Source organism: Phodopus roborovskii, unplaced genomic scaffold, assembly GCF_943737965.1.
Source record: "Phodopus roborovskii unplaced genomic scaffold, PHOROB, whole genome shotgun sequence".
Lineage (NCBI taxonomy): Eukaryota > Metazoa > Chordata > Mammalia > Rodentia > Cricetidae > Phodopus > Phodopus roborovskii.
Window position 1 is genome coordinate 3,137,006 of NW_026126689.1, and position 20,664 is coordinate 3,157,669.

The following is a 20,664-nucleotide window of genomic DNA, read 5'->3' on the forward strand; positions in this document are numbered from 1 at the left end:
TCGCCGCCAGTGCACGCCCGGACGGTAGCCCGCGCGCGTGCACGGCCGAGTGGGCTCGGCGGGCGCTTCCCGCCGCTCCCTCCCGCCGCGCCCGCCCGCCCGCAGTGCAGCTTCCCGGCCTCCCGCAGTGCCCGGGTCAGAGTGCGAGCCCGCTGCGTGCTGGGCCCTTTTGCAGAGCTAGGTGCGGGGAAGTTTAACCTGCGGCTTCTTGTGTTTTTCTTTTCCCCACGCAGAGCCCATAACCCGCCATGGAGCATGCCTTTACCCCGCTGGAGCCCCTGCTACCCACGGGTGGGTACTGTGCCGCTTACCGTGCGCGAGGCCCGCGGAGGATAGGGCCAGCGTCCGCATCCCGCCGGCTGCAGCTGTCCGCTCTCCGCCCCGTCCGTCCCCACCCTCCGTCCAGGTCACACGAACACACTTGTGCCCCGGTTTCCCTGCTTGCAAAGTGGACATAAATGCCGCTCTTTGCCCTGTAGAGGACTTGAGTGGGTTGGGAGCAGTTTGTGCTCTCTTCCTGGAGCTCCAAGAGTTAGTTAATAAGCATTTAAGACACAGAACACGACTCCCACAGCACAGTGTTCTCCAACACTGGGGACACTAACTGCCTGTCAGGGACGCATTTCTAATCCCCCCCCGCCCCCCCACACACAAAGTACCTGAACTTAGTACAAGGTTAGTAAATGGTTATACAAAAGTCTGGAAAGTTTAACACTAAGGAATATATATATATATGTATATATTTCTTTTTGGTGTGTGCTGGGGATCGAACCCAGAGCCTTAAGCACGCTAGACAAATAACTTTAATCAGTAAACTACATTCCTAGCCTTCAAGGACTTTTATTTTTCAAACTTTGAAATTATTGCCCTCCACATATGTGGAACGAGTTTTATTAGTAGCACTTTTCCTTAACGTAAATTGACTGCCCTGCCCTGATACATTGTGAGGCTAGATGTGTTTAGTTTTTTGTATGTGCGTGCGTGCCTGTGTGTAGGTAGCCGGAGGGCAGAGGTCAGCCTTGAGTGCCATCTACTTTGTTTTTAGATCTCTCACTCACTGGCCTGGAAATCACTGATTAGGCTAGGCTGGCCGGCTGGCCAATTGGATAGGGTTCCCAAGTGTCCCTGGAGCTAGCGTTAAGTGCTAACTACTACACCATGTATTTGTATGTGGGTTCTGAGGCTGAATTCGGTTCTCCCTGCTCAGCCCCCTCTTTACCAGTTACTGTTTATTGTGTTCACACTGTGTGGAGTTTTGGGGTTCATCATCCGTTTCGGAAGAAGCGTCATCTCTGGTACCCGCCTTTAGTTCTTATAAGCGTGTGAATCCAGGGGTCTTGTTCTGAGGTTTGAATTTGATTTGTGTTTATCACCAGTGCATCCTGGGCGACCCGAAGGGCAGGGTACTAACAGTAGGTGACATGGACTCCTTAGTCTTAGTCATTCTCTGTGCTCAGCTCTTCATGTACAGGCTTGCACCCCTTGAGGGCTGAGATGGTTTGTAATAGACACAGGGCTATGTGAGTCTCCAAATTGCGTGGACATGCAGGAGTCTTTCCTGTACATACTGAGAGGGCTACCGTTCCCCTAGTCTGTGTGCCACAGTGAAACCAGCTTTGTGTACCCTCTAGTGTGCATCACTGATGCAAGAATGAGAAAACTCATTTTTTCTCTTTCTAAACTTGATTATAATGTTTCCTGTCTATTACTATCGACAGTTTCCCAGACACCAAGCATCACAGCACCTTGCAAATTAAATCTCACAGCTCTCAGTCCTCGAATGACCGCAGAACCAACAGCATTTCCGAAAGTAAGCGTTTGGTCCTGGTGGGCCTGCTGTGTGTCTTAACTAAGATGCAAGGGTGTTGCTGTCCAAAGACTGCTAACGTTTTATGGAAGTGCAGAGGAGCCAGTGCTGGAAGGTGGCGTTGTTGGAGCATCAGAATCTCTAGATTGGGATTTTAGTCTTGCTGCTCAGTGGTTCTCATCTGCAGAGCAGAGAGACATGGCGAGGCTCCTGGGACTAGCGGTTAATGGGTGTGAAGCACTTAGACTCAGTAGCTGGGTGCTAGCTGGTTGAGTAGCAGATTCTGAGATAAACAGTATCAGGAGGAGCTCAGGGTCAGTGCCGTGGCGGAAACAGGACTGTCCAAGGAGTGCAGCGTTGCTTCTAACGTTTCTAAGTTTACACTGGAGCAAGGTTTGTAATACTGTGGTGTCCCATGTCAAGGACAACACCTCAGAGGCAGAAGAACCCTCTGCTCCTGTGGTGGCTCTCAGAACGTCTTCCTCAGTGGATCCCTGTCTCGTCTGTAGCTTTGGCTGTGGAACAAGGTTCCAGGCGTGTTTCTGTTGACCTTAGATCTGAGTAAGATGTAGTAAAACTGAGCAGTTACTATGAGACCAGTGCAGCGCTTAGAACTTTAGAGTAATTTAAGAAGTGTTGGAGGCACTCCAGTGTGCCTTCCTTAGCTGATGCTGCATTCATCACTCAGAAACTCTAACTTATTGTGGTAAATAAGGATCAGGATAAACAAATAGGCCGAATAGATGTTTATTCAGGGAGAAATAACTTACAACCTAGACAGATGAACACCAGGAAATTCAACCCGATCCTCTCCTGTCCGAGTCACGCCAGAAAGAGAGAGCTCCTTCCTGGCCCCCTCCGACCTCCTTCCTCAGGTCCTCTCCGCCCATCGCTCCACCCCCCAATGGGCGTGGTCAGTGCTACAGAAGGACTATGTCACTACACTAACTCTTAGCCATTTTCATGGGTACTAGTGTTTCAGGGGCATTTCCTGTGTAGGGCTTTTCATATACTGTGTTGGCATATCTCTAAAGCATTTTTCTTATTTACAAAGGAGGCCCTTCCTATAATCTGGTTATAGTTTAAAAATTATAATTTCTCTTTGTATGTATGTATGTATGTATGTATGTATGTATGTATATGTGTTGATGCGTATATACCGCAACACAGGCATGAGAGTTACAGGACTCCCTGCATGTAGGCCCTGGCATTGAACTCAGGTGGTCGACTTGGTGGTAGAAACCTCAACCCACAGAGATGTTTTCCCTGCCCTAGATACAATATTTTAATTGATGATATTTTTTATCAGTAAAGTAAGACAATTGCTTATTTAATTTTAAGGAGAGCTTGAAGGTGAAAGTATATGTAGCAAGCGAGTTTCAGGCTAGTTAAGGCTACAGGATGAGGTCCTGTCTCAAAAAACAAACAAGCAAACAACATCAACAAGCCCACAAAATTTTTTTTAAGGAGTTTAAAATATATTTTATAACGTATGCCATGTTAGCTTTTTGTCACTAATGAAGTACCCGTCGCAAACGAGTTATAAAGATAGTTTACGTAGCTTTCAGTGTGGGGGCATCAAAGCCCAAGAACGGGTAGTGTAGGATGGACTTAGCATCCGTCAATTTGAGGATAATGACCCCTTCGTGGCAAGACCCCATGCAGGAGCAAGCAACTTTATCTCCACAGGGGCACAAAGAGAGACTAGGGTCCTTCCGTCTCCTGTATGAGAGCCTAAGCTCTTAAAGGTTTGTACCTCCAGGCAGTAGTAGCTCCCCGTTACGGACCAAGCCTTTTATTGTAGTGGTGTGTCATCCTCAAGCTAACACACTGTCCGTGTAAAGTCAGGAGACATAAACACAGTGAGCTGGGTGTGTGTATCAGTGGGCAGAGTACTTTAGTACGGTTAAGGCCCTGCATTTCGTCTCCAGCACAGCACAAAACAGAACCACACTGTAACCCGTCAGAGGCTGCCGCTGTTGCCACAACGTATGTATATTTGTGCTTTCATTTAATCTGTGCATTTATGCTAACACCCTTCCAGACACTTACTGCGTTAGTCAGTCATTCACTTTAGCTCTTTTAAAACGAAAAAAATGGCAATGTGATATAAGTTGGTTTATTCAATTTATGACTCCACTTGCCATGTTCTGTAGTATGGAATGCTGTCTGTACTTTTTAAATTTCTGCTGTTCTAGAAGGAGTTTTCCCGGTTGCTTTCTTCCCGTGAGGGACCACCTGTGCATTTCATCCAGTCTTTATGAATCTACCATGAGTGTTCCTCACATTTTTAATTCTCCTTGACATTGTTGACATTTCAAATAAAGCCTTTACATCAGCCTTAAGTAGATCTGATGCAATAAAAAAATACAGCAATTTGATATGTCATACAACTCACTTTAGAATACAACTTCTGAGTCAAAAATTCCATTTTAGTTTCTACACATAATTTGATCTTCATAAATAAATTTCATGCTGGCAAGCCTTTTATTGATCACTTTGCATTTCTTTGGGAAAAGATTATAGAGTTTTACATTTGGAAAAGATTCCTTTGGGCATGATGCTCTTGGGAGTTTTTTCTTCTAAATTGAATTACCATTATTGAGGTTTGTCCCAAACTTAATTACCATTTTAAGTATTATTAATGCACATTTGATCCAGTCAGCATAATCATATTACATACTTTTGTAATAACTAACGCTTCCATGACATTGTATGCTCAGCGTAGTTCGGCTGCTTCAAGAGGGCAAGGCCTGAGGAAAATTTGGGGAAATAAAAGGTGGCCTGGCTGTGAGCTTTAGATGTGCTTATCTTAGTTATATGACCTTCCCATGTCACTTAACTTCCATGAGCTTCGCTTTATCTGCATAAAACAAGAATAAATCTAACCATGAAGTCCTTGGGCAATTGTAAGATGTTTCAAAGTAAAACATGTAAGATGTTTCAAAGGAAACATCTGTTCAAAGGTAAAGTCCTCTTACTAGAACTTTGTACTAAATAAGCAGCACACTGATTATTAGACCCTGATGCCTCTAACATTCATTTTTGTCATCAGTTTCTCAAGCGGGGTTGCTGTTTATTTGAGTAACAGTGCTTGGTTCCATTAGACGAGAGAGTCCTAGGTGAGTTTAACTGAATTGTTCTTTGAATCTCTCCGATTCTGCGCATTCATGCATTGTGAACTTTGTTGCCATCCATGTATGGAATTAGTAATTATGGTGCAGCACGCTTTTCTCGGGTTAACGAAATATTTTGTTCAATGTGGTATTAATGACATTTATTATATTTCTGGGCGCTTTATGTCTGTTGAAAATACTTGATCAAATTTAAATAGTGTATCGTAAAACCTGAGGTAGATGTAGGCATTTGCCAGTTACTGGTGGGTACCTGAGAATACTTGGATCATCTTTCTTGGAGTTCCCACCCCCGTGGATGATAAACACATGCCAGTCACATACCTCCATCGCTGAGTTTTGTAGTAGTTCACACATCAGGAACCCAAGTGATGCCATTCATATGTGTGACCCTTCCTTAACCTACTCAGCAAAGCAGAGTAAGATTCTGTGCATGAGAGTAGATTCGGGTCCTGAGAATTTGTGTTAACTAAATATGTGTCGGGGAAACAATTTCTTGGTCATTCTGCCAAACCCACTTGGGACAGTTGATAGACCTTTCTGGATTTGTGTGGTCTCTAAATCTCTGCTCTGTAGAGCAGCAGCCACTAGCTATATGTGGCTCCTGGGCATCTAAATCCTCTGTTTCCGTGGCTGACTATGACTTGAGAAAAAAGACAAAAATCCCACTCCATTATCCAACATTTCATAAAAACACTAAGTTACTTAGGCAGCCATCACCAAGCCATGGTTGGTTTCTTTAAGAACAAATTTTGAGAGGTCACAGAGATGGGGTAGTGGTTAAGAGCGAATGCTACTTTCTCCGAGGACGCAGTTTGAAGGGCATACATAGGCGTAATTAAAAGTGATAACTCTATCCGAAAACATCAGAACTTTATCTTCCCACCATTGTGGATGCCATGTGTTCAAGATAAGTTTTCTCGGTTTGGCGTGGCTTCTTCTAAAGACCTCTTTCCTTGTCTTGCAGATGGGCACACATGGTTGGCAGTTGCTCAGTGCACAGTCTCAGAAACCTTACAAAAACACCAGCCGTGTTTTGATTAGTACCAACCCATTTGAGCCCATTCTACTTTACCACCTAATAGTGTCAAAATGAAGTATTAACTGTTAAGAATTCAGCCGTGATTTGTGTCTCAGCTTCGATCTATGGCTAGTGGCTTGCACCGTGCTCCTGTGATGGGAGCAGCTTTCATCAACCGCATTTCCCAGTTAGCTGTGCAGACAGAAAGGGCATTCTGTAATGCAGGTTGTGGATGAGCTTTTGTATTTGGTACTCAGGTTTGCTATATGTGCTTTTCACTTAACGATACTTTGGGTTTCTGGTAATCTTACTAGGACACAATCCTTTTGTTAGTTGTAGGGGCTCCTGTAGCCTAATGACTACCAAATAATAAGGAAGTTTTTTTTTTTTTAAATGTCACTGCAATAGGATGTCACTGGTATGTAGAAAGTCGGAGGGGACAGGGTGTGTGAGTCTTTCTTAGGTGCTGTATGTATGTGTGTCTATACAGTTCTGTTTCTTCACTCGACAATTCCTGATTGTCCACTGCTAAAGGGTTTGTGAGTGATTAGACTCAACTGTGCATGTAGCTTGGTGCAGGGGGCCTGGTAGGCAAGGAGCAGGGTGGGCAGTCAGTAGATGGGACAACATTGTCAAGGGGAAACACAGGTGTTGGGGAACTTTGTTTAAAACAGTCTAGAAGCAGTCTTGCTGAGGATTGGCCAGGATGCATGCATCTGTTGGGTGATGGCAGATGGTGAGAAGCACCACCTTAGGATTTTGAAGCCAGGACTTAGGTACATCACGTCTAAAGGGGCCTGTGAGAAGGGTCGGATCCTGACCAAGTCTGGCCCAAGTTTCTCTGTTATGACGTAGGTCTGTTCAGTGCTTCAGGGCAAGGAAAGAGGACTGGGAAGCCTTCCTGTGAGCTAGCCACTTCTGTCATTGCAACAGAACACCGGAGGAACTAAAGGAGGGAAGGGCCGGGAGCATGCTCACCAGAGGCAGAGAATTTGATTACCGGAGGAAAAAACAAAACAGAAGTGACTTTGGCCCTTGGTCGTAAGAGTGCGTGATGGTGAGGAGCACTCTGGGGAAGGCTGCTCACCTCTGGGTTTCTGGGAAGCAACCTCTCCTTCAAAGGCCCCACCCACCCCATCCTCCCAAAGGCTTCTCCCGCCACACTTATAATCAGTATAGAAGTTACAGATGTTAAGATTTACATTTTTTTATTCCAAATTTTCAAGCTTCAGGAGGTGGTTTCTGTTACATCTTAGTTCAGATGCTAAGTTTTCATTGAACATATTTGATGTAGATTTAGTTGGTAATATAATTTATCACAAATGGCAGACAAGTCTCTTGCCAACACTACAGCTATGGATTGTGTTATTTTATTGGCAGGTCCTAGCTAGGAAAATCTTAAAGACAAACTGGACTGCAAGGGTTAATCCTAGTTTTTTTTTTTTTTCATTGATCCAGTGAATAGCCTCATAACGTTGTAATTAACTTCACAGACAATGAAAAGAATATTCCTTGTCCAAGGTCAGCCCTGAATAAAGGTGTTGTTAGAGATAGATGGGGCTGGAACCTGGGTGTTCTGCTCATGTGCGTCTCTGTGTCAAAACGGCTTTGTTGTTTGCACTGAAACAGTATGATTACTTTTGAAATCTAGCAGAGGGTGGTCCTTGAGCACAAAGGACGTTTTCTTGTCTCAAGAGTTCCCATCTCAGGAGACAAAGCTGTGGCACAGAATCTGTGACCACCTGAGCCACCCCGGAGCACTGCTTCCACGACCTGGGTCTTGTGAACTCGGCGAATGAGGTTTGAGATAGTGGGAGGGTGAGTTTAGCAGGGAGTTTTACGAAGGGGTTGTAGGAGTGAGAGAAGACAGGTCCTACATAGGAGTGGGTCCTGGAAAACGGGAGCCACCTGGCTGCTCTTCTCAGGTGTTTTCAATAAGCCCACAGCGTTTCCGGTTACCTCTCACTTGGGCCATCTTCACGTGGAGGGGTGCACATGCAGGTGGTGGAAGAGGGGAAGAAAGATGACAGGGATCCAGATCAGAGCCAGAGCTCCATTCTGCCCAAGACCGAGCCAAGGGCAATTCCAGCTTCTGGCCCAGGACAAATACCAGAACCACCCTGGTCAGTCTCTTATTCTTATCACAGTAGAACTCAGAACTAACTTACAGGTTTCTAAAAAATACAAAAACAAACAAAACACTTTTTAGGGGAAAAAAAACAAAACAAAACAAAACAAACAAAAAAAAAAAAACCAAACGGGGTGGGCGGGGTTCATCTCCACGGAACGGTAAATGCCGAAGCAATCGAGGCCTTTTGTTGTCATGGGTTCTGTTGATTAAATTTCTCTTGTCTGTATAACTGCAAATCCATCTCGTGTGTCCCTCAGCTCTATAGAGCCTTCCTTGGCAAGTTGCGCTGCAGTACTTTCCTTTCTGTGCAACTCGTCATTGTTGGGTTCCCCCGCCCCCGCCCCCGCCCCGGTTTTACCAGCTAAAGTGTACGTGTTGCATTCCAAGACTTTCTGCCATCATTGAGCGTCACTTTGCATGTATGCTGCAAGTTTAATTTTTTTCCCCCCAAGTTTGATTTGATTTCTTTGTTTTTGTGGTTGTCTTGCTTTTTGTTGCACTTTTAATTATGTTTCGTTGTATTCGATGACTGAAGTTTTAGTCCATACATTGTTAATGGCCAGATTCTTTCCGTCATTTTAAGCGGCATCTCTTTACTTTTGAAAGCCATCTTCCTCACACCGATCATTGTTCTCGTTCGTTCTAGTTATGTCCCAGTCACTCCTCTTCCAGTTACTCTGTTAGTATTTTGATAGGTTCGTGCCTTTTGAAACTAAGGGAATCCTGTTTATTTAGATTAAATAAGTGAGCATATAAAGCAGACCTCAGAGGTCACTTTTAATATTGTTAATCACCCCCCAACCCCCCCCCCCCACACACACACCAGTGATTTAAATAGGGGAAAATAAAATCTGTAGGTTTTGGTACATTATCAGTAGATTGTTTTGAGATCTTCTGGGCCAGGGGATTTTCTTTTTCTGTCCTTGGTTAATTCCGCTGGAAAGTGCTGATCTTTGTAGGTGGCAAACAGGCGCTCAGACAAATGTGTTTCATTATGATCGTAACCCTGCCTTTACTGCACCGTTGTTTTTGAGTCCACTCATCTGTAGACAGGAATGGTTTCTTTAGTCTTTAGGACTTTCAGCAACTTGAAGCTTTTGATGTACTCTTGGGCCATGTGTGAGGTTCTGGTTCATGGCACAGGTGCTTCCGAGAAGCTTGCCCCTTTCCAGGTAAGAGCACTGGGTGCCTAGCATGCAGTGGGCTGATTTGGAACATAGTCAGGCAGCTCTGTCTTTCTGAGAAAACGCAGAGCTTTGTTAGTGTTAACGTGCTAACCCAGCTCTCGCCTCAAAAGATAAAGGAGATAACTTATTCTTGGCCAAGCGCAAAGAAAGCCTTTGGCCTGCTGGAAGTTTGGAGTCCATGTCTCCGGTCCCCAAACATTTCCCTAATACTCACAAAGATAGTCACACATAGGAGTGGACAATAAAGGTTTATTCAGGTGTTAAAATAAACTATGCTGATTTGGTTCTGTGCTTTCAATGTTCTATCTTCCTACACTCACTGGAATTATAATCAATCTCATAGGATGTTTAACGCAGACATGGCTCTGTCTTTGGCACATTCCTTCACAGTGGACAAACAGCTGGCTATTAAAAAATGCATTTTATCATTTAGCCTTTGACTGAGGTCAAGTATACAAAAATATATGTATTAAAATAATGGGAACTTATCTTAATTTTTCTTAGTTTGCAACGTAAATTTCATAAGAGGCTTTTACTTAATGTTGTTTGCTCTCCAAAATGTTGAAAAATCTGAACTCTTTTTCGGGTTTATATTGATATAGTTTGTCACAGTGTTACCTGTGCCAACAGCAGTTCTGGGCACAGGAAGGCGACCCAGCAGATCTCCTTAGGTCCTCTGTTCCTCCGCTCAACCATCTTTTCTTGGAACGTTAGAACCACTCAGAAGCTCAGCGAGACCCTACTTCCCATTATTTTAAGTGACAGCAACTAATCAGGGCTTGTGGTTCATCATGAGATGACATAGAGCTTCCGTATCAATAAGTAAAGTAACAACAGAAGCTAAAAAAAAAAAAAGAAATAAATAAATCTTTCCACACCCCTGTGTGTATTTACAGAGTTTTTGTGTGGTATTTTTCAAACCTTGCTGTGCAACTGAAGTCCTAAGTAAATGCGAATCCCAGCATCTCAAGCCCTACCTACTTCAGACTGAACAGCAACCCTCCTTTCAATGGATCCTCCGGGTCAGAGTTAAGTCCCTAGGAATGTGGGTAGCCCCTCGAAAGAGGCATAGCACACACTTTGCAGAAATAATGAAAGCCAGCAAAGCCTCATATTAAACGCCCATGTTTGTTGTTACCCGGTTTAAAGTGAGTGGTGCCCAGTTACGGTTTTCCTTTGAGCTCTGTTACCGCCTGGGTGACAGTATATCTGGACTAGTGCAGAGGACATTTCGTTTGAGAGTGGCATGCTAATGACCTATGTTCCAGTAGCATCCCCCGTGACTGTCTCCTTGGGGGAACCTGCTGTACTTCTCAGAATAGCCACATGTGATTTTGATGTATGTGAAAACAGAATGTGAAGCTTTCCTTGTAGCTCTTATCCGGTGCTGCTTTGAGTGTTGGGGAGGTAAATCTAAAATTTTTATATGAGATCACCAGCCACAAAGTAATACGTTAGGAAATGCACTCTGATGGTAATCGTGGCAGTATGCCCTCTCTGGTTTAGAACCACAGGACAGGTGGTAAAGCAGGTGTGCCAGTGTCTCTAGAGAGCTTAACAGGGACAGCCCACCCCGACTGTGAGGCCTCCCTCCATGGGCTGGACCTTAGTGAGTACAGGAAAGAGGAAGTCAGCTGGCCTTCTTCCCTCTGCCCTCTGGCGGTGTGGTGTGAGCTGCTCTGCCTCTCCGAGCTCTTCCTGACAGATCTTCCCCCTTAAGTCACATTTGTCAGGTGTCCCGCTCAGCTAACTGACCACACAGGAAGGAACTCCTCCAAACAATGCTCTCTAAGTTGTCCTGACAGGCAAGAGGTGCCTGTGAAAGGCTCATTCTTCTCAGATGGCTTCAGCAAAGTGGTCAGGTTACCACAGGTCTTTCTCTAAGGACACCGTTCTGATAAATGAATCCATAACTTTTTTCTTATTTAAGTCTTCGCCTGTTTCGTTTTTCCCTCTTTTATTTTTAAAGAATTTATTCTTCTCTCATACAATCTATCCTGGGACTGCAGCCTTCCCTCCTTGTACTCATCTCCCTCCCCTGATCCTTACCAGATCCTCTGCTCTTCCGAAGAGAGCAGGCCCAGATGAACGTGGCATCAGACTAGGCACAAACCCTCCTGTCAAACCCGTAGGCCGAAAGGGGTTCCAGAAACTCCCCAAGCGAAACAACCACAACACATATTCAGAGGAATGAATCCTAAGGAACTCTGCTGTTCTTGTAGATCAAGATCAGCACCTCAGCCAGTCACCATCAGAGTGGCTTCCTCTAGCAACCGGGAGCTGATGCAGAGATTCCCCAGCCAAACATTGGGTAGAGCTCTGAGAGCCCTGCAGAAGAGGAGGAAGGAGGATTGTAGGAGAGAGGGACGAGGGCACCACAAGAATGTGTCCCACAGAATCAACTAAGCGGGGCTCATTGGGGCTCACAGAGACGGAAGCAGCAATCGCAGAACCTGCGTGGGGTTACAGTACTTTTCTTATTCTCCTTTTCTTCCTAATTTTTTATTGGGGAGGTAATCGGGGCTCTGAAATAGTTTGCTCTAAGATAGAACAGATTCAAACCACTTGAAAGTGTGTTCTGGTTGGCTCTTGTGATCGTTGCTTGATCCGTGATCTGTACAGAGGGAGCATGCTCCCTACAACCCACCCCTTACCCCGTGTGTTTATGTGTTTGTGTGTTAAGCCAGTTTTCTGAGTTGCTTATGCGTGCAGCATATGAGTTCAGTATGATAGAGACATCACAGGGAGCTCTGAATCACATGAAATGGCAGAGTGCTTACGGAAGGATTTTGGCAACTGTGTAAGTTGGGAAATCTGCATCGATACTCTGTGAAATTTGTATACTTCGGTGCATATCTGGTGGAGTATAGATTCTTGTAGAATTATTTAGATGGCTTCCTATAAAGGATGGATCAAGTTGACAGCCCAGTAACAAGATATTAGTGCCCTTTTTAGTCTGACCTTGTTGGGATGAGCCACAAAACGTTTTTCTGTCATATAGCTCAGGTTGATCCTAATCTTGAACTGTGTGTGCATGGGGGTGGGTGTGTATGCATGCGTGCTGGTTAAACGTGCGTGCAGATGCAAATGGGGGCCAGGTGTAAGCACTGGACTCTCCTGTTTTTCCCCACCTTACTTTTTGAGGCGGGTTATGGCACTGAATCCGGAACTGACTGATGAGGGTTAGTGAAGCCACGCTTTGGTTTTTCCATGGGTGCTGGGGATCCGAACTCACGCTTCTTATAGCAGTGGGTGATTTACTGGCTGAGCCATGTCTTCAGGCCCGTGAGCTTACACTTCTGGTCTTCCTTCTGAGTATGGGGGCACAGGTGTGTACCACCACCCCTTTTTTATGCCATGGTAAGGTCTGAATCCACAACTTCTTGCATGCTAGACCAGCAGTCTGTCAAATGTGTGTCTGCTGCATGAGCTCTTGTTGGCTTTAATGATGAAAACCCAGAGTCAGACGTAGGGGTGAATGCCGAAAGATCAGTGAGACAAGAAGAAAGCCACAGCCACGCCTTACCTCCACAACTTCCCAGCTGAAGAGAAGACCTCTGTGGTTAACTGGCTCTGCCTTCTGCTCATTCATGCAAGCGTTATTTCTTAGAGTACAAACAAGGTATTACCGCACATCCCCAGTGTGTCTTTGCAGATTTTGGTGGAAGAATCCGCACACATTGTTTCTGCTTCCCAACTCCTGTCTCACACCTTCTTCTCTACTGGGATCAGCACTAGCCACATTCCAAGTTGGGGAGATTATTAGGATGTGAGAGATCACCGTGTCCTGTGAAATCCTGGGTTTTTCTCACGGACCCTGCAATGACTGTGTGTGTGGGTGTATCCCCTTTTCTTTATTTTCTTATGATTTATTTATTTTTTTTTAATTGTATGTTCCTTTAGTGTTTTGCCTGGATGCATGTGTGAGAGTGTTGGGTCCCTGGAATGGGATTTACAGATGGTTGTGAGCTGCCGTTTGGATACTGGGAATCCAACCCAGGTGCTCTGGAAGAGCGGTGAGTGTTCTTAATTACTGAGCCGTCTCTCCAGCCACCCCCCCCCATTTTCTTTCCTTAGATAGACTGTTTTATAATGCTGTGGTAATAGAAGTTAATTAATAGTCACACACATGATTCTTATCTACAATATTGCAAACAATTTTTGTGCAGGGGGCATGTAATTGATTTCTATCCCGACAAACAGATGGCTTCAGATATTATAGCTAATTGCTGTGAGGCAGAAGTTATAATCACATCCAGTTTACAGCATTCTATTTCAATAACTTTTGTTTTCTTTTTCTGGCTCTATCCTGGTCAAAAAAAAAAAAAGTACCTAACACTTTCTTTTATTAAATAGGTTTTGTGAGCTGGTGGCTCACACCTTTAATTCCAGCACTTGGGAGGCAGAGGCAGATGGAGCTCTGTGATTTCAAGGCCTTGCTGGTCTACAAACCAAGTTCCAGGACAGCCAGGGCTACCTGGAAAAACCCTGTCTCAGGAAAAATAAAGTAATTTCTCAATCGTACAGGAATAGTTTGCACAGTGTTCCCATCTTAATGCTTAGAGAGTCCTTGCCACAGCAGATGTGCCATTTTTATATAGTTGGGAAATATATTTCAGTAATACTTTTGGCCCATAACCACATCTTGAAATATGTACTAATATCCTCATTGTTGAATAAAGTGTCTGGCGTGTGATCATTTTGTATTTGTTAGGAAAAGCCATAATTTTAGTTTATTTTTGTTTTTGGAAATCATGCTTTAATATCATGATGCTGATTTCATTGTTAAGGAACCGTTTTGAATTTTATTTCTCTATAACTGATATATAACAACCTATGTAACAAGTGAATATGTGCCCCCAAAGTGTAGAATATGGTGCTTCAGGAGAAAATGCGGACATGTGGCACTTTCCCCGGGGAAGGTGTGTAGACCAGACCCCTGGAAACAGCCCAAGAGGGATTCTACCCCGGTAATGCTCCACTGTAACAGCTCAGCAACTGTGTGTAACGTAGACGTTTCCAGGTGGCGAGAGAGGGAGTTTTAATTCCTTAGCAGCCAGTGTCAGTTGTTGTTTCTTTAGCTCCTGGAAAAGATCCAGAATCGGATGAAGGAGAGAGAGAGAGGGAGGGACGGAGGGAGAGAGAGAGAGAGAGAGAGAGAGAGACAACCTCTCGGGCTTCCTGGATGTGCATCTGTGTCTTCTCTTCGCCTAACAGTGAAATGCACGCAGCAGTCGGTAGTTTTACATTTAGGCAGTAATCGCATAGTTTTGTGTGCTTTAATTGCCTAAGCTTGGTTCCCGTGTTCTTAGTGTTCCTGTCGATTTACAGAAATGACTTCTCCACCCCAAGTCAGCAAGTATTCTATTGAACTTTGTCCCCCCCTCCCCCCCTCCCCTTTCAATTTTTTTGGTAAAAGTTTAGCTTTCTATGTGGATTTCGGAACTAACAACACACTGAGCTCGGTGGCTCTCGGGGAGTGGAGAGTAACAAGCTGACATAGCTCAGAGTGAGCACTAACAGGGGATCCTCGAGAATCCCCCGGGACTGGAGAGCAAGAGAGGGTGATGAGAATTTCCAGGTGTCTCAGGCTGGTAGGAAGCCTGGTGGGAACTTTATGCAGCTTTGGTTTAAAACTATAAAATAACTTAATTCTTTAGTTTCTGCTGTCTTGATCCACAGTTACTCTAATCCTAGATACATTTGGTTTCTGAAACTTCTGCCTTATCTGTTATCGAGTCACCTGGATTCGTGTAGATGGGTTAAAGAAAGCCTGCAATGCTTAAAAAATCCCAGTGAAGGGAATCTGTGTGCCGACTGGCTCAAACTAATGACATTCACAGAAGCCACCGCTCACCCTCAAGTGTGCTCTGGACTGTGACACTAAGTGTCTGTGAAAGGATGGAGCGTGTGGCAGCATGGATGCTCGAAACCTGTCAATGCTTTAAACTCTCGATTACTGTAAGATGAGTTACCATTTCCACTTGCCAGGTATGCACCGCTTGAGGTAAAATCCGACAGTACTCCGGCATGCTCTGGAGTGTAAAAATGGCCTAATGTTTAGTCAGTCTTGTGGTACCCGACCATTTTTACAGCAGTCTGCGAGTTAGAGCTGCTTCTGCAGATGTTGACAGGCACGGGGGGGGGGGGGATACCACTCACTGACACTACAGCACTTAAGAGATGGCTGCTTCCTGTGAGGGGGTTTCAACCCCCCTCCCACCTCCCGGGCACTGCAGACTGAGTCCGATTTGAGCTGTTCACACCCATGCCAATTTAAGTGTATTTGCTAACAGAGATGGTCCTTGGGGGTTTTGTTTGTTTGTTTGTTTGTTTCAGGCAGTGGTGGTTTCCATATGAAATGACACCTACAGGCTCCTGTGTTTGAATATTTGGTCCCCAGTTGGTGGTGCTGTCTGGGAAGATTATAGATGAAGCTCTAGGGGGTGGAGCCTCCTGGAGGAAATACTTCACTAGGGTAGGCTTTAAAGGTCTAAAACCTGGTTCCGCTTTCTAGTTTCTCTTCCTTATGTGCTTTGGAAATGTGGTCAGCCTGCTTCCTGACCACCAGGCCAGCCGCCCGTGGTTCTGCTGCCGTTTGAAGTGACAGATTCTTATCCCTTTGGAAATGCAAGGCAGAATGAGCCCTTTCTTTCTTAATTTGCTTTTTGCCTGTGTGTGTGTGTGTGTGTGTGTGTGTGTGTGTGTGTGTTCACAGCAATAGTTATAAATGTAGAGGCCCACCACATCCGAGAGTTTTCTGTATGTCCCTTACATTCTTGGGAAAGATCTCGGAGATGAGAATAATGAGGCACGGAGAGGCTGATTGTCTTGTTGCCTGTGGTCATACATCTAGTAAGGTTTAGATATATTCAGTCTGACAGCATTGCTTGCTGTGTGTGTGTGTGTGTGTGTGTGTGTGTGTGTGTGTTACAGCTAGTTGTGGTTTAGATGTGGTTATATTTCTCTATTGGATATTTTTCTTTCTCCCAACCTTTACCATTTTTCTCTCTGAAAACACATTAAACATATTCTCTTGCTGGCCAGTGACACCAGCACCATCTTTACTAGGGGATGGTATTCTATTTGGGATTTCCTTATTTTTGATGAAAGACCCCCCCATGAGACCCCAAGAGTTTGGAGCCTGTCAGGGGGGAAGGCCCTTGCCCCCAAGAGACGAGACCAGACCACTGGATGCAAGTGCAAGAGGTTATTTATTGTTTACACAGGTACCTGTAGATGCTTCAGTCTTTCTGGGGACTGAGCGTGCCGAGGTTAAAACTCAGGCAGTTTATATAGGGTTGGGGTGGCAAGAAGCAGGCTTACAGAAGCAGAAGCATGGTTACAGGGATTTCATTGTTTCATCTAAATGTAGCAGTTGTAGTTAACCAAGGACAGTTGGTTATTCGGGTTGGGCACAAAGAATACAAAGAACTCAGTTATGACTATCTCAGCATCCCGGATACCATCCTGCTGACCTTGCTTTGGTCCAAGCTGCAGACCACAGATATCTGGTTGGCGTTGGATGAGAGCAGCACCTGGTTCCCTCCTGTACTTTTCTCATAACTTGACCTTGGCAAATTAGCAAGGGCAGTTTAAACAGGCAATAAGCATAGTGGGGGTCTTTCATTGAGACCGGTCCTTGCTGCATTCCTTAAGTTGACTCTGCAGGCTTGCCCTCACACAGCTCTTTACATCAGCCTCAGAGGTAGCTGGACATGCAGGCACACACTGCTGTTCCTGAGATTTGTAATTTTCTTTTTCTTCCTCATGTTTGTAGGACCCAGTGTTTTTATTCATTTCAGTATCTTTAAATGTATCCTTTGCATCTTCAGAGATGCAAATTCTAACATTCAGAAGAGACTCAACGTGCGTTTGCTGACCTGTACTGTATCTGATCTACTCAGGTTTGGGGTTATGCTCAGAGAACAGTGATGTTAACTTGTACACATGTTCACATCTCCCGTGGTAAGTGCTGTAGTCTAGATGTCTGAAGACTGACAATACTGCTCACCATTAAGTTGACTCACACACTTACTTGGTGTCAAACAGTAACTGTCAAAACCTTCACCAGGGTTAGTTAGGTAAATGGATATAACTAGAAAATATCATATTGAGGATACGGTGTTGGTTGAAGTTTCAGAGAAGCTCATAAACGCCCACCTAAGGCGCAGTGTAGCAGAAATGTAATTTCTAGAGGAGGGCTATTGCTCCAAGCTTCTGAATTTTCGCTAGCAAGTATGAGAGAGCGTAGTGGAAACGGGAGGAAGCCCAGCTTCTGTCAAACACCCGAACGGTGGCCTGGGATTGAGGATGTGATTCTGGAGTAAGGCTACTTGCCTAGCATGCAGGAGACATGGGCAACACCCTGGCACCTTGGAAAGATGGGGGAAAGGCAAAGCAAGCTGTGGCCTTGTACTGATGCAGGCTCTCAATCCTGTTGATTGCCTTTTATGTGCTCCAGCTCAGCTTACTTTTTTGAGGGGCCTCTTTTTATGTATTCCAGCTCTAATTGTGCAATAAATCATAGGCTGCATTGTAATACTATTTTCCCCTTTACTTAGTGATTGTACATGAGCAATTGAAACTTCCAACGTTGAAAGCTAATTATAATGTGGGGCTGAAATCTGAGCTTTCTTGAAGAAGCGTGGAATATATTGACAGGTTTTTTTTTTTCCTTTTTTGAAAATTACTTTAATTTCTTTTATCTGTTCAGCATTTTAACATGAGCTTTTAGAATGTGAACTAATTTTCAGGAGACTGTATTTTTCCCCCCACCACCACAATGTTAGAATCCTGCACCGTGATAGCATGCTAAATTTTCACCAAAGTTTGAAAGTAATTCTTTTCCTTTTTAAAATAGCAATGCTGTCAAGCCCGTGGCAGGATGATACAAATAATTCTCGTGGGCTGTAACTATTACTATCCTACACATGTAATTTCAGATGTAGTCAATCTAAGCAAGCTTGAATCCCAGGCAGAAGATATGATACTTTGCACATGCCAAGATGTTAAAGTTTATTGTATTTGTACTGAAAGTTCTGTGTTTAGAGTTGGCTTGAAAATCGGGTGTTTTAAGGTGTGAGTGGCCACAAAGTGGATGCCCGTGAAACCTTCACAGAAATGCAGACATTTCCAAAGGGTGGAGGGTCTCCTAAATGGAAGGCTTCGTAATTTTCTATCCGACATGTTTTCTGCTTTCCAAAGAAATAGTGGTGGAAGACTTGTAGCATGGCTGTTCTGGAGCACAGGGTGTCTGTGTTGTAAGCAGAGCCGTAGCTCAGGCTGTGCTGTCTGAGAAGCCACGGCAGAGTTCAGAGGCTTTTCTAGAGTGACAGCTCCATCCTGGGTTATTCTGGGTGTAACTTGGCTCTAGATGCCATGGCACTAATTTCAGATTGAAATTCAGAATTGCCGTTTTCATCTAGATCCTCTCTGCGTAAGAGTGTGTGCGCGTGTGTGCGTGCGTGCGTGCGTGCGTGCGTGCGTGCGTGTGTGTGTGTGTGTGTGTGTGTGTGTGTATGTGTGTGTTCCTCTGGCTAGTCCTCCGTTTTATGCTTTCCTTGTTGAATCTTCATGCCTAGCCTTCGTTACCTCTTCTTGAGGGAGATCACCGTGTTGAAGTTCAGGGAACACTAAATTAGATGACACTGATTTCTACCCAAGATGCCTGCGACTCTGCCTTAGCTCTGCTCAGTGGTGCAGAGGTTAGGAGGAACCACGTGCTGGCTAATGAAACACACAGTTGTCCTCTCTCTCTCTCTCTCTCTCTCTCTCTCTCTCTCTCTCTCTCTGTGTGTGTGTGTGTGTGTGTGTGTTTGTGTGTGTGTGTGTGTGTGTTAGCTTAAGGGTGCCAGAGAGTTTGGCTGTGGGTAATGTGATATTCCCGAAGGGCAGTGAAGGACGTATGTACAGCAAATATCCTTGAAGAGTGTGGTTGTCAGCTCAGGGAGTCGGGGGTGATGGTCTGAGTTGGCTGCAGATCACAGAGCTGCTTCTGCGGCTGAGTGGTGACAGCAGACAGTGAGTGTGTGATCTCAGAGCAACAGCGCTGAGCACTTCACGTATGTAATTACAGACACAGAAGAATGTCTGCGCATTCACCTCTGAGCAAGCCGCTTAAAGAGGACATGAAAAGTGAACAAAATCTTTGCAGTACACCGAAGAGCCTCCGCAGCCTCTAACGTTACATGCAAAGATGTATTATTAGAGAAAAAGACTTAATAAAATTTGCATGCAAGTCTGGAGATTTTCAGTGGTTTCAGAGTCCAAATTGAAGTCTTATTTTTAAAATGTGAGACTTTATGGAAATTTACAGGGGAAAGTGAATACTTTGCTGCCGCTACTGTGGACTAAATATAAATAAATGAGTGTAATTTGGTAGGAAAAATGCTTTTATTTGGAAGTTCCACTGAGTATTTATATATATTTCTGTAGAATCTAGTTTGCATTCTGTTGCATACTTAACTAAGAAACATGGGCGTGAAACTTAAATTACAAGAGGATAAATTGCTTTAATAGGCTGTCATAACCACAAGGGTAAATATCAGCCTGCCGTTTATCTTTTATAGTCAGAATTTTCATTACTGTAAAACGTTGCTCTAAAAAGAGCCCTGCATGGATATAATTGGTTGTTTATTAAGAAACAAATCCAAAACCATGAACTTGCTCACTTGTAGAGGCGATAGAATCCGGGCAGTTATCCATTTCTTCAATTTGATGTTGTTAATTTAGGAATCATATGCTGATACTTTATATGATACAAATCATGTTGTGGGTATTACTTTAAAAGTATTTCCTTTTTATTAAGTTAAAGTGCAGTAATCTTGTTAGTGAAAAATGAACGTTTGAACAGTGTTTCCTTTAAAATTTTATTAGAAATAATTGAGATTTTTTTTTTAATGCTGCATTCAGTTATGTATGTCACAATTTGCATAATGCTGATTGGTAAGGATTTTGGTAAAATGGAAATTGGGTTTTGTAATCAAAAGGCTGGTACAGCTTGGTGATTTTTTTTTTTCCCCTTAACTTAGAAATATAGTCTCACCTATGAAAGGTTGGGAAACGAATATATATTAGTCCATAAGAAACGATCAAAGGGGAGGCTGGCGGTTTTTTAACGTCCCATATTGTAACATAGTGCTTTTGTATAAGGTTTTGTGTTAAGTGTGAGGGTACTGCAGAGGCCAGAAACCGGTGAAGAGGACAGAATATTTGTGGAAATGAATAAGCCTGACCCTGTGAGCCAGTTCTCCTTGAAGAGGAAGTAGCAGGTTGACTCTGTGCTAATGCTGAAAGCATAAACACTGGCAGCAGGAAACTTAGCTACTTTCGAATTCGCCCGAACAAACAGCTCACGTTTTTTTAGGGATATCCTTCATTCC

General features: G+C 44.2%; 1 protein-coding gene across 2 annotated transcripts in view; it reads left to right on the forward strand.

The window, feature by feature from the left end:
- Positions 1-242: 242 nt before the first annotated feature.
- Tpk1 (thiamin pyrophosphokinase 1) overlaps positions 243-20,664 on the forward strand; it is a 263,282-nt gene continuing 242,860 nt past the window's right edge. For both annotated transcript variants that reach the window (XM_051174710.1, XM_051174711.1), the window contains exon 1: positions 243-291. In XM_051174710.1, coding sequence (XP_051030667.1) covers positions 249-291 — 43 coding nt within the window. In that variant the 5' untranslated portion in view covers positions 243-248. The remainder of the gene's footprint in view (positions 292-20,664) is intronic.